The sequence below is a fragment of the Lepidochelys kempii genome, chromosome 4, assembly GCF_965140285.1.
Source record: "Lepidochelys kempii isolate rLepKem1 chromosome 4, rLepKem1.hap1, whole genome shotgun sequence".
Taxonomy (NCBI): domain Eukaryota; kingdom Metazoa; phylum Chordata; order Testudines; family Cheloniidae; genus Lepidochelys; species Lepidochelys kempii.
Genome location: NC_136383.1, coordinates 8,545,335 through 8,558,421, shown reverse-complemented (window position 1 = coordinate 8,558,421; position 13,087 = coordinate 8,545,335). Strand labels below are relative to the sequence as shown.

Genomic DNA, 13,087 nt, shown 5'->3' with positions numbered 1-13,087 from the left:
TTACGGTGACACCAAGTAGAAAAATTGTGTTGTGACCAGTGACACTGCTCCTTCATGCTACTCTGTATCCGAAAGCTCAGAAAAGTGATAACAGTAATAATAATAATAAAAAACCACTGGGGCACATTGTCAACAGGTCTCTTTTCCACTAAAAGTTAAATTATACCTCAACTTTTTTCCTGGGAATAAATTACAGCTTCTTTTATTTTTTAGGCTGTTCTCATTCTAACTCCAAATACCAAGGCTGGCCCACTTAACCTGTGTCTAAATTAATCAGGAGGACCAGCTATGAAGCTCTCAAAACAAGGAAGCTACATGACAGGAACCCTTTTTAGCAAGATAGTAAGCATGCTTCTCATCAAAACCAAACAATAAAGAAATGCCATGAAGTGATCTCTCTACTGAGCCAAATTATATTATATGATCTTTTTCAAGACTTCATCCAACCTTCCAAGTTAATCTATACCAAAAGAACCAAGTAATCAATAAATTTAGCAACACCCCATAAAAAGGGCTTCACTGAGTCTTAAATTCCAAGAGGAATTTAATATTAATGAAAATGAAACACTAGCAGAAAAAGCGAGAACCAGACATGGTGTGCAGGCAGTTGCCATGCTATTTTCTTGAGTCCCTATTTCCCGTTAGGCCTGGTCTACACTGGGGCGGGGTGGATCCACCTAAGATACGCAACTTCAGCTACGAGAATAGCGTAGCTGAAGTCGATGTATCTTAGATTGACTTAGAATCACTTACTTTGCGTCCTTGTGGCGCGGGATCGATGGCCGCCGCTACCCCGTCGACTCCGCTTCCGCCTCTTGCCCTAGTGGAGTTCCGGAGTCGACAGCAGAGCAATTGGGGATCGATTTATCACGTCTACACTAGACAATAGATCGATCACTACCCACCGATCCGGCAGGTAGTGTAGACGTGGCCTTATTCTGGTCCTGGACTCCTCATCATTCCAAGTTGTGTGGTGTTCTCTCAAATAAATGAGAGCACTACATGCATTTTTACTAAGACCCAGCCATCTTATGTAGCTCTCACCTTTGGAGAAATTGCTAAGGCTATAGCCTCACTATTCCACACATCTAGATTTATATTGAACTTCTTGCCATTAACTTTAAATGATAAATCATAAGCGAATCTATAAAAGAAGTAGTGTCAAGTAGTACTGACTGCAGTAGCTTTAAGCCAAAGCCAAAGCCAGTTCATCTACAGCAATCTGATCCTAGTCTAGTGGAAAGTCATTATTTCCAGGCAAGCCTCAGTGCTAATGTTCCATTACATTGTTTTACTTACATTCACTAAAGAAAAAAAAAAAACCACACCACCTGATGACCAAAGTCAAAGCTAATCCTCACTAGTGCAAGCCAAAAATAAGAAGTCAAGTTTTAAATCTACTGATATTTCAAGAAAGTGAGAAAAACCAGATATCAAGTAGTATAATAAGAAGCAATCTACCTGAAGCATCCGAGCCGGAACCAGATCTGACTGACCCATCTGTGAAGGATGCGGATTCAGAATCAGAATCACTGGCTTCACTTCGTGTGTCATAGTCATTTCCTTCCTTCTGATCTCTCTCATCTTGTTCATATTCTTCTTCCTCCTCCTCCCCTTCTTCTTCTTCTACCTCTTCATCCTCCTCCCCTTCATCATCTTCCTCTTCTTCCATTCCTTCCTCCTCATTTTCTGTGTTCCCTTGCTCAGAGGAACCGCTGCTGCCAGTCTCATGTTCTGAGCCATATTCCTCAGAGTTCACCTCTTCTTTAGAAGAATGGCTGGATCTGCTCAGTCTTCGATCTACGTCGTGCCTAATTCTCTGATGTTCAAAGAGAAAATCAATCAGCAGTCATAGAACACATTGTCTGGATGCACAAAGTGCTTTAAGAGAATGCGCCTTATAAAAGCCTCAAACAATTGTTTTATTTCTAAGGCTGCAATAACTTTTACTACCTCAGAACCATCTGGTGTGGAAGACTTTGCCCTTCTGTCAACATCTCTTTTCCTCATGCAAGTCTTTTCAAGTTGTCCTTTATATGGTTCCCTTGAACTGCCGCTTGACATACGGGTCTTTCGATCATCTGGGCGCTTGTTTCTATCAGACCTCTGATATTCCTCATTCTTGTACTCCGACAGTGGCTTTCCTTTTGTACTCACCATTCTTTTATTATTGCTAACTGATGAACTAGGCGGCTTTGGCATCATTTGCCTTGATGAATGCATAGAAGGCTTCTGTCTTTTGCTTTCAGCACTTTCCATCCGGTCACTTTTTCTTTTTGATCCTTAAATGAAGACCAATAGAGACCAAGTTCAAAGTTATTTTACACATCAGATTAGAAGACTTCTTTTTACGTTTGATAATATTTCTCCTTAAAATCAGCTTTGTCTTAAAGTTGAGCACTCTTAAAAATAATTAACTCTTAAAATTAACTAACCTTTCAAAGCACTCTTAAAAATAATTAACCTTTCAATATTATAGCATTTTACAAATATTAAGTCCTTAACCTCCCAGTCACATTCATGTTTTCCATATTGAGAGACAGAGAAACTGATGCCGAAAGGCTAAGTGACAAGCGCAAGGCCAAAGAAGTTACTAGCGAAGTTGGGACTCGAAAAAGAGGACTTCCTTCTTCCTACTCTTGTATTCAGTTTACTAGACCAAAAAATAATTGGTAAGATATCTGCTATATCTGCAGAAAACCCAGATTCACGGTGATCTTCAGATAAAGAGAAGCCCTACTTTATTATGTTTGTCCATAAAGTCAGAGATTACATTATAATGCAGTTGCACAAAAGCCGTTTGGGATTCCATTACCTGGGTTATGAATATTGTCACCTTGCTGATTTTAATCATCCTGCACTGTAAAATTTTGCTGTCTACTTTTTAGCAAGATATCTGAGTAGTAAAGCCACATACCCTTTTTCTCATTTTTATCTTGCTCACTATCAGGATTATACAGCTCATCATCTTGGTCTGGAGCATCAGTCAAAATGTCATCCAGAACATTCAGTTCACCATCTGAAAATAATATACATAAATTACAAATACTATTGACAATAATCCATTTTGAAGAAATTCTCTGAAACACTGTTTGTAACCAGCATTAGTTTTTATAATGTCATTAAATTTATGAATGCATTAACACAGCAATGAAACTTAACAGCTTTTCAATTTCCTCCTTGACTTTAGCTTCAAGTGTCAACAAAATTCAACATGAGAGTACTGTAAGGTGAGAGCATCAACCTTTATGAGGGTAAAAGTTCGGATCACTTCTGTGATATGGCTTCTGCCAAAAAGAGAAGGATTATGGGACTTGCAGTCCAAATGTCATGGGAACTGCATGCTAAACAACAAAAATTCCAGACCAAGGAAAGCAGCAAAGGGAGAACACAGAGATGATAGAACTTAATGACTCCGTCAAGGAGACTGGGGAAAGGCAGGAGGATTTATCCTGTCAAAGGGAAAGTGCTTAAGGAAAACACATGCAAAAGAAGCCTGGAGAGGAGCCAAAGACCTGTTTGAGAGCCCTACATGAAGAGGAGTAAAACCCTGCAAAAGAGGAAGTGTCTACTGAGACCCTGATGACGCTCTGGTCACAATTTGAACTCCATTAGCCAGGGGTCACAGACACCGGAGGCTTCCCTACCAGGGATACAGCCTTTTGCATCTGAAAGTTCTATAGGAACTAAGCAAGAAGGGAGGCTGTCTGAACAGAGTGAAACTAACAAAGTATCAAGGGGTCACTGGAAGCTGGGGTCAAGTTCCCAGCATGCAGCTTTCTCTATCCCATAACATCCATACCCCATAATTCACACTTTTATTTTAAACAGAGATCCCACAAACCCACATGGCACTGTCCACCCTGACTGAAGGATGAAGTCTGCACAACTCTGTATAGTCTCATAAACACTGCAAATACAGGATGCATGATTCTCCAGTATCAGAGATGCAGGAAGAACGACAATCATGGAGGACATGATGATTTTTTCGAGGACAGACTGCTGATGGACATAGTGAAAAACAATTCAAGGCTGTTGGTGGCATTCATGAAGCAGCTGCAGATGGCAGAGCACCAATTCTGGGCCCAAGAAATTAGCACTGACTGGTGGGATCACATCACAATGAAGGTTTGGGATGACTAGCAGTAGCTGCAGAACTCTAGGATGCAAAAGGCCACATTCCTGGATCTGTATGCAGAGCTCACCTCTCCAGTGGATGGAGAGCAAATGAGGCAGTTCGAAAGCGAACGATGATTGCGCTATGAAAGCTTGCAATGCCTGATTTTTACCGGTCAGTGGGAAATTACAGAGTTGGAAAATCCTCAGTGGGGGCGGTTTTCATGCAAGTGTGTAGGGCCATTAATCACGTCCTGCTAAGCAGGTCTGTGAGTCTCCACAACATGCAGGTCGTCACGGTTGAATTTGCAGCAATGGGGCTGCTGCACTGTGGTGGGACAAACAAACAGCACGCCTAGCCCTATTTTGGCACCACCACGTTGCCACAGCGTACATCAACAGAAAGGGCTTCTTTTCTGTAGTTTTGCAAGTCTTGGTGGATCACCTGGGATGTTTCACTGATATCAGTGTGGACTGGTCAGGGAAGGTGCATTATGCTCGCAACTTTAAGAATACAAGACTGTTCAGAGAGCAGCAAGCAGGGACATTCTTTCCTGACTGATGGATTACCACAGGCGATGCTGATATACCAGCAGTAATCCTGGAGGACCCAGTATACCACATGCTCCTCTGGCTCCTGAAGCCATATACCAGCCACCTTGACAACACCAAGGAAAGATTCAACTACCAGCTCAGCAGGTGCTGAATGACAGTTGTGCTTTTGAAAGCATATTGGCATTATTTATTCACTGAGATCCAATCTTGTGAGAGAAATACCCCAATAGTGATAGCTGCCTATTGTGTCCTGCATAATATTTGTGAGGCAAACGGGGAAAAGCTGCTGTCGGGGTAGAGAGAGGAGATGCAGCAACTGTCTGGGGAGTCTGAACTGCCAGACACAATGGCTATTAGAGGACCTCAATGTGGAGCTATGAAGTTGAGGGAGGCTTTGAAAGAGCACTTTAACAGTGTGATGTGACAGACTGTGCTCTAAGTGGCCCTGAAATTCTGGGGCCTGTTTAGAATTGTGTAGTGCTTGGTGTACATTTACACCCCCGTCATACAATGAACCAATAAATTATTCTGGTCTCCTCTACCTTTATACACTATTTCAGTTTCAGTGAAAGTGTATTATGCAGTGCTGGCTGTAGATTTATACATGACTAGGGTGTTTTCATGAACCTAAGAGATCTGTGGTGCTGTACATTTAAAAGTATTGAGTGCTCTGAGTTCTGCTATACATTCTGCAGAGCATGTGGTGAACGAATAAAGATGAGTATCTTCAAAAATAGAAATTTATTGACTAACAAAAGGAGTGAAAAAGTGCTAAAAAGGACAATACAATACAAATTTCCTACATAAATTAACCAAATGCAACTTTATATTTAGAATGACGAACAGTTTTGTCCATTTCAGTGCAGAAATGCAGTCAATTTTAGCAACACATATACCAGCCAGTCCCTTGAATGCAACAGTAAGTGACTGAGACATCCCTGACGCCTGCACTGCATCCGAAAGTATCTGGAAATATCTTGCCTCTTTCCCTTTGCAATATAAAGCTTGATAGACATCTCTGCCAGAAAGGACTAGATTTGCTGTACTCACTCATCCTCAGGAAGATATGAGTGCATTCTTGAAGGAAATGGTCTGGGGAAGGTTTTGGGGAAAGACTGTACAGTCCTACCAAATAATGTTGAGGACTTCAGTGTTTGAGGCAATCAGGAACCAAGCAGAATCAGAAGGGTCCTATTCTCCAAAACTAGCCTGTGTGTCTATTTCAGAAGATTCTGAACTGCACAAGAAACAGAGGTTTTGCTCCTTGGGGTTAAGAGGCTTGCAACTCTTCCATTTCTGAGGAAAAAGAAGCAACACATTCTGATTCTGTCCTTACCGGACACGTTTGAATCCAAACACATTAGTATAAGCCCTTGCCCTCTAGGGTAGGAGGGGTAGAAAATGAAAATATAGCCTAGCTTTGCTCTAGTATTTGAGACACCCTTTTGCCAAAGAAACTCCCTATGTCTTCAAGCTCTAGTTACTATGTATTAAAAGTCTGACAGAAGCACACACTTGTATCTATAGGCACCTATGCCCAAGACTGATGTTCTTGCTGCTGTTACCAACAAATGACATGAGAACCACATACCTAGTTGTGTAAATGCTAATAAAATCTGCCAGAATTCTTTGTGCTTTTCCACAAAGCTATAAGCCCTCTTCCATAGCTTGAGCTGCACTTTGTCCAGAAAGGACAGGTAGCTTACATCAAAATCTGTTGCCACTGTAGCCCAAGAAAACATTTTTCCAGGGACATCTTAGTACCTTAATTTTCAGTCCAGGGAAGTCAAGCAGCAAGTCTCAAATCTTAGCCCTGCCATAGCTCACTGCCGTCAGGCTTGTGGTGAAGCAGCAGCATCCCCAAACAAGTATTTTTGCTTAAGTCGCTTTAGCTATATCCACAGTCGAGTAAAGGTGCTATCACAACTCCTTTACCAACTGGCTCAGAGCCGGGTGCAGGGGTATTGCAAACTTAAAGGATGATTGTTGCAAGGTTAGATCTTTCAGGAAACCCACAGGGCTGGACAGGAACCAAATGATAATTGGTGACTTTAGTCATCTATTCTAAAATGTGTGGAGAAGTTGATCTTCCAGTGGAGTTCCTTGTCTTTTTCCTCTGTGGATGTACATTTGGTCCTGAATCTCCAGTTTCCCGAGTAGCCAAAGAGCACTTCTTCTGTTCAACAGAGCTACCTCAATATGTATGTGAATGAGGGACAGCCAGCGCTGCCAAAGCAAGTGGTGACACCAGCTGTCCCAGTAAATTACAAGTAGTACCACGGATAAGAATCACCGCTAGCTCAGGTTGCATCAAGCCGTATTTCAGATACTCCTATGGCACCAAGCTTTCAACCGGCCCTAGTATAGGACGCTGCTTCGAAGCCCTGAGAACAGTTAAAAAGCCCATAATGTAATCAAAGCAATCTACATAAATCACATAATCAGCCTGTCTCCTAGGATATGCAAGCTCCCCCACCCCATGCAACCCTGCTATTCAGACAGTGATTGCTGCAGGCCTTGTATGTAGTAACTGGTAGGCAGAGAATGAGCAATAATGGTTGTAAGTTGGGGTATATCCCTAGTCAAGCACCAAAAGGGTCATGTCTACACTAAAAAATTATGTTGACTTAAGTTACACTGACATACAGCCACCAGAGTTATGAAATCGCTTTTGCAGGTCCACACTACGCTCTGTCTGTCGGTGTTGCACGTCCTAACCAGGAGCATTTGCACCAATTTAACTGTCCGTGTGGGCCATCGTGGGATGGCTTCTGAAAGCCAGCAACACTCAATGTAAGCAACGCAGTGACTACATTGACACTGAGTCTACTTAAGCCAGGGGTAGGCAGACTTTTTGGCCCGAGGGCTACATCTGGTTATGGAAATTGTATGGCAGGCCATGAATGCTCATGGTTCCCAGCCAATGGGAGCTGCAGGGGCGGTGCCCAGGGCAGGGGCAGCGTGTGGAGCCCCTGGCTGCCCCTACACATAAGAGCCAGCGGGGGACATGCTGCTGCTTCCAGGATCCGTGCAGAGCCACAGCATCTGCGGAACAAGTCAAGGCCCAGACCCCGCTCCCCGACGGGAGTTCAAGGGCTGGATGCGGCCCTGGGGCCATAGTTTGCCCAGCCTTGACCTAAGTGCTATGAAATATTTTCTGTTATGAAAATAAACAGAAAATTTATTTTTTTTGTGGAGATATATTTTCAGAGCATCAAACTTACAACCACAGCGTTATTACAGTATACCCATGCATGACCGGCAGCTTAAAGGCCTGACTAAACTAATACTTTTTTTTAAAAAAATAATTCTTACATATGTTACCAATTGTGTATCAGAGCATTAAACCTAGAAAAAAAAATCAACACATTTGCTTTTTGCTCAGCACTGAACAGTAAAAAAATGAAATTAATCAATTTTTCTTTGCACTCATCATATAGTTGCTGTAACATTTGGTTTGCAAATGCTATGGGGAATATATAAAAGCTTGCATTTACAATTCCTAAACTGAGGGAATATATTAAACTGGCAATGTACCTTTTTACATACCATATCAGCAAGTACACATGCACACGGCAGTAAGCATCATCAGAGCACTAGGTACTATCATATTGCAGTATTGGTTCCAAAAGGCAGAAAGCAGATAGACAGACACCAGAGGAGATAGCACAACTGGAGACAAAGCTCACAATTCCCTTCTGATGTTTGATGTTTGAATGTGATGTATTAAGTAATACTAATATGCACACATAGCTATGCTCTCATTGTCATTACCATCACTATGTATACCCATGCTCATCCTTTGAACGACACTAAAGAAGTCAGAAAGAGAAAAGGCCTGTTACAGCATGCAGCTAGTTCTGCCAACCACGGGACTGTTCCCTGTGGTATACTGCTTATAAGAAAACCCCAAGAATTACAAACATCAGAATTCTGAACTGATCAGTCAACCACACACGTCATTTAGAACCAGAAGTAGGCAATCAGGCAGCAGCAGAGACAAAACAAACAAAAAACAAATATAGTACAGTACGGTGTTAAGCACTCAGGGAAAATAAAGGGAAAATTTAAAAGTAAAGATTTGATGAAGTAAGGAAACTGTTTCTGTGCTTGCTTCATTTAAATTAAGATGGTTCAAAGCAGCATTTTTCTTCCGCATAGTAAAGTTTCAAAGCTGTATTAAGTCACTGTTTAGTTGTAAATTTTTGACATAACCAAATTGTTTTGTTCAGCGTTATGTGTATTTCAGGGTTATGAACAACCTCCATTCCCAAACTGTTCATAACTCTGAGGTTCTACTGTACTACTTTGGCTGAGTACAGTTTGAGATGTCCAACCTAAGTAATGTAATACTTTGGCCTACCTTTGGTGGTTGGGTTTAAGTATGAGGGTACTGTTGGTGGCCTGTGATATATAGGACATGAGACTAGACAAGGAATTCTCAAACGGAGGTCACCGGTTATTACCTGGCGGTGTCACAAAACGGCAGCCCACATTAAATTAAAAAACCCTGTTTTAATTTATAAGGGGGGGGGGGGTGTCACACTCAGAGTCTTGCTGTTTGAAAAGGGCTGTTGCCTCTACAAAAAGTTTGAGAACCACTGGAGTAGGTGATCTGGTGGTCTCAAACTCTAAAGACTCTACTGAGGTTTCTACCATTTCCCTGATATTTAGTACATTTCCCCCTCTTTCAGTAATTCCAGTATATTTCTCTGTGGTGCTGCAAGTCACCTTAAGGAGAGCTACAAAACCTATAAATATAAGAAGTCATCTCTAAGTTGTTACATGAAGGGGCCTCACAGCAGCTGTAGCTCCTATGTTGGAATCTCTGCACACAAGAAACCACACCAGAGAAAAAGAGAGCCCTGAACAAGGGCATGCAGACCAGCTGCCGCTCCCCACCTCTAAAGCATCACAGCACGATGGGGTAATCTGACAGGCATACAAAGCCAATAAGTGGTACGAAGCTTAAAAGTAGTGGCTATTCCCCCCTCACAGCAGTAACATGTTATATAAGTCTAACAGAACAAATTATGTATACAGCCCGCCCAAAGGTTTAACAGATGGATCTACATCCAGTTCCTTCATCCCGATCATACAGTTGACGCTTCAGAAGAAAATTAGGAAAGATTTTTGTAATTAGTTTCATTTATTCTGGTAAAACCAAAAAGAGATTTTCCACATCCCTCCCCTCCACCCCCGTAGGGCAGCTGACCCCTCTCCCAGCCATTCCCCCCCACATCCCTTCTGCCCCTGCAGGGCAGCTGAGTGCCCTCCGCCCCTGGCCCCCCACATCTCCCCCATCCCCCACAGGGCAGCTGAGCCCCCTCCAGCCATTCACCCCCACATCCCCTCCACCCGCGCAGGGCAGCTAACCCCCTCCAACCCCCACATCCGCTCCCCCCCAGCCCCCCCACATCCCCCCCGTCCCGCAGGGCAGCTGATCCAGCCCCCCCAGATCCCCCCCGTCCCGCACGGCAGCTGATCCAGCCCCCCCAGATCCCCCCCGTCCCGCAGGGCAGCTGATCCAACCCTCCCAGCCCCCCAGATCCCCCCCGTCCCGCACGGCAGCTGATCCAACCCTCCCAGCCCCCCAGATCCCCCCGTCCCGCAAGGCAGCTGATCCAGCCCCCCAGATCCCCCCCGTCCCGCACGGCAGCTGATCCAACCCCCCCAGATCCCCCCCGTCCCGCAAGGCAGCTGATCCAGCCCCCCAGATCCCCCCCGTCCCGCAAGGCAGCTGATCCAGCCCCCCCAGATCCCCCCCGTCCCGCAAGGCAGCTGATCCAGCCCCCCCAGATCCCCCCCGTCCCGCAAGGCAGCTGATCCAGCCCCCCCAGATCCCCCCCGTCCCGCAAGGCAGCTGATCCAGCCCCCCCAGATCCCCCCCGTCCCGCAAGGCAGCTGATCCAGCCCCCCCAGATCCCCCCCGTCCCGCACGGCAGCTGATCCAGCCCCCCCACATCCGCTCCACCCCCGCAAGGCAGCTGACCCAGTCCCCCCAGCCAGTCCCCCAAACCGCCCACCCCCTTGCCGTGAGGGCCCCCCTCCCCGACACAGGGCAGTGCGGAGCACGGCTGTCCCGCCCCAGCGAGGCCCGCTACCTTTCTCCTCCCGGCTGTCCGCCGCCATCCCGCCGCCGCCGCCTCCCCTCAGGGGCCGGCCGCCTCGCGCTCTGCTCACAGCGCCGGCGAGGCGGGACGCTGGGGGGCGGGGCGGGGCGCGCGGCCGCGCGGAAGAGGCGGGCGCGGAAAGGAGCAGGGCTGCGGGGTCTCGTTGCGGGCCGGGCCGCCGAGCGTCTGGCTGGAGAGCCCCTAAGATGGAGGCTGCTTCCTGCGTGCAACAATCCCCCTCCCACAATGCACCGCTTTGTTTACGCTTCTGGCGTCATAATGCAGACTGCGTCTGACCTCATCGCGCAGAGTCCGCCCGGAAGGGCTCCGAGTAGATCAGGTGGGGGCAGGCCGTGTCACGTGACTCCGCAGGGCGCCCTCGGCCGCCGCCATCTTGCGCCTGGGCGGGGTCAGCGGCCCGCCTTGCCCGGCGCTCCCCGCCATAGAGGACCCGGAGCGGCTCCTCGGGGAGCTGCTGGGCCGGGGGCAGGAGCAGTGGGGCGAGCGCGGCGGCGGCGGCGCTGGTTGGCTGGGCCGGACGTGCCGCGGGGGGCAGCGCAGAGGGCGTTAGCGCGCCGGAGCCGGCCCGCCCCAGTCCCCGGGGGTGGCCGCCCCTGGCTGCGCAGCCCCCACATCCCCCAGAAATGGGCTTTAGCCCCCTCCCGTCCAAGGCCCAGCGGGCTCCCCGGCCTTGGTAGAGCTGCTCCGGGTGGGGGGGGGGACCAGGCGGCGAGGGTGAGAAGCCAGGACGGGGGTGGGGGGTATTAGGTGCCTATATAAGAAAAAGTCCCCCCCCCTCCCCAAGTCGGGACTGTCCCTATAAAAGGGGGACATCTCGTCACCCTACTGGCCGCGCCACGGTGCCAGGCGGGATTTTGCAGACGTTAAGGGTGCGCGCAGAATTCCCGCCCCCCAGTAATGGGCTGCAGAGAGGTTGGCCGCCATGGGGCTGCTGGGCCCGGCAGAGGCCAGCTCACAGATAGAGGGTAAGGCCAGGGGGAGGGAATTGGAGGGTTCCCTGAAGCTGCCGTTCCCAGCACATCCTGGAGGAAGGAGGTGGCGGCGCGCAGGAAACTGTGCAAGCTTGGGACCCAGCATCAGGCTGTTTTTCCTTCTGGATCCCTGGGCTCTAGCAGGGTAGAGGCTGGGGCTGGGGGTTCCCACAGCTGGCGTCTGGCAGGAGAGGCGATCTGGGCTGGGGGTGTGTGGCTGGGCTTTGGGGAAAAGGGGGGGGGGGTGTAAGTGTCTGATGAGCACACACACACCCCCCCAGCTGGGATCTGGGGGGTTGAGGAGGCAGAGAAGCAGGAACTAAGTTGCCTTAGGGGTTTCTTTAATTCTCTATTCCTGGGGGAATTTTTGTTCGTGTCTGTTGTTACAGACATACTTGCTGACAGGTATTTTGAAATAAATTACCAAAATAATTGAAACTGGTGTGATTATATAGTGTTATTTTGACAAAATTTGCAGAATTTTAAAATATTGTGTGCAGAATTTTTAATTTTTTGGTGCAGAATTCCCCCTGGAGTATAGAGCACAGGGTACTGCTCCATCATAAGGTGGGGCTGGGTAGGTTGCATGGACAGGCCTAGGCAGGCTGCTCCCCTCTCTGCGTCCTCGAGGGAAAGGTGAGAGAAGGAAACTGTAAGCTAAATAGCATAACAGCTGGTTAGAAATAAAACTCTTAAGTCAGTGGTTTTCAACTTGTGGGCCCTGGACACTTAGGGAATCCACAGACTAAGATTTCTAAAGGCGTCTGTACTGCCATTCAAAATTATTTAGGGTTCTGCAAATAAAAAAAAACGTGTTAAACCCCTGCTGTAAGTATTATTCAGAATGTTATAAAAAAGATTATACAACCTGCCCCTATACACACACTCCTTCCCTTAGTGAGCACCACTACCTTCAGGTGATTGTCTTCACCAACAGCTCTGTAATTTGATATGTCTAAACTGCAGTTAGACACCTGCGGCTGGCCCGTGCCAGCTGACTTGGGCTAAAGGGCTCTTTAATTACGGTGTAGATATTTGGGCTGGGGCTGGAGCCTGGCTCTAGGGTCTCTTTTTTGAGGTGGGAGGGTCCCAGAGCTCGGGCTGCCTCCTGAGCCTGAACATCTATGCTAAAATTAAGCAGCCCCACAGCCTGAGTCAGCTGGTATGAGCCAGCCACAGGTGTGTAATTGCAGTGTCGACATACCCTGAGTCACACCGTCATAGCCATACTGGCAGAGTCCCCTGGTGTAGATGCAATGTGTGCAGACAGGAGGATGTCGTCTTTTGGCATGGCTACATCACCTCCCTGAA

General features: G+C 47.1%; 1 protein-coding gene across 4 annotated transcripts in view; it reads right to left on the bottom strand.

Moving 5' to 3' along the window:
- YTHDC1 (YTH N6-methyladenosine RNA binding protein C1) overlaps nucleotides 1–11,039 on the bottom strand; it is a 33,555-nt gene extending 22,516 nt beyond the window's left edge. For all 4 annotated transcript variants that reach the window (XM_073340260.2, XM_073340257.2, XM_073340259.2 and 1 more), the window contains exons 1-4: nucleotides 10,776–11,039; nucleotides 2,918–3,019; nucleotides 1,954–2,282; nucleotides 1,462–1,819 (exon numbers count right to left, since the gene is read on the bottom strand). In XM_073340260.2, the coding sequence (XP_073196361.1) occupies nucleotides 1,462–1,819; nucleotides 1,954–2,282; nucleotides 2,918–3,019; nucleotides 10,776–10,803 (817 nt within the window). In that variant the 5' untranslated portion in view covers nucleotides 10,804–11,039. The remainder of the gene's footprint in view (nucleotides 1–1,461; nucleotides 1,820–1,953; nucleotides 2,283–2,917; nucleotides 3,020–10,775) is intronic.
- Between the last annotated feature and the right edge of the window lie 2,048 nt (nucleotides 11,040–13,087).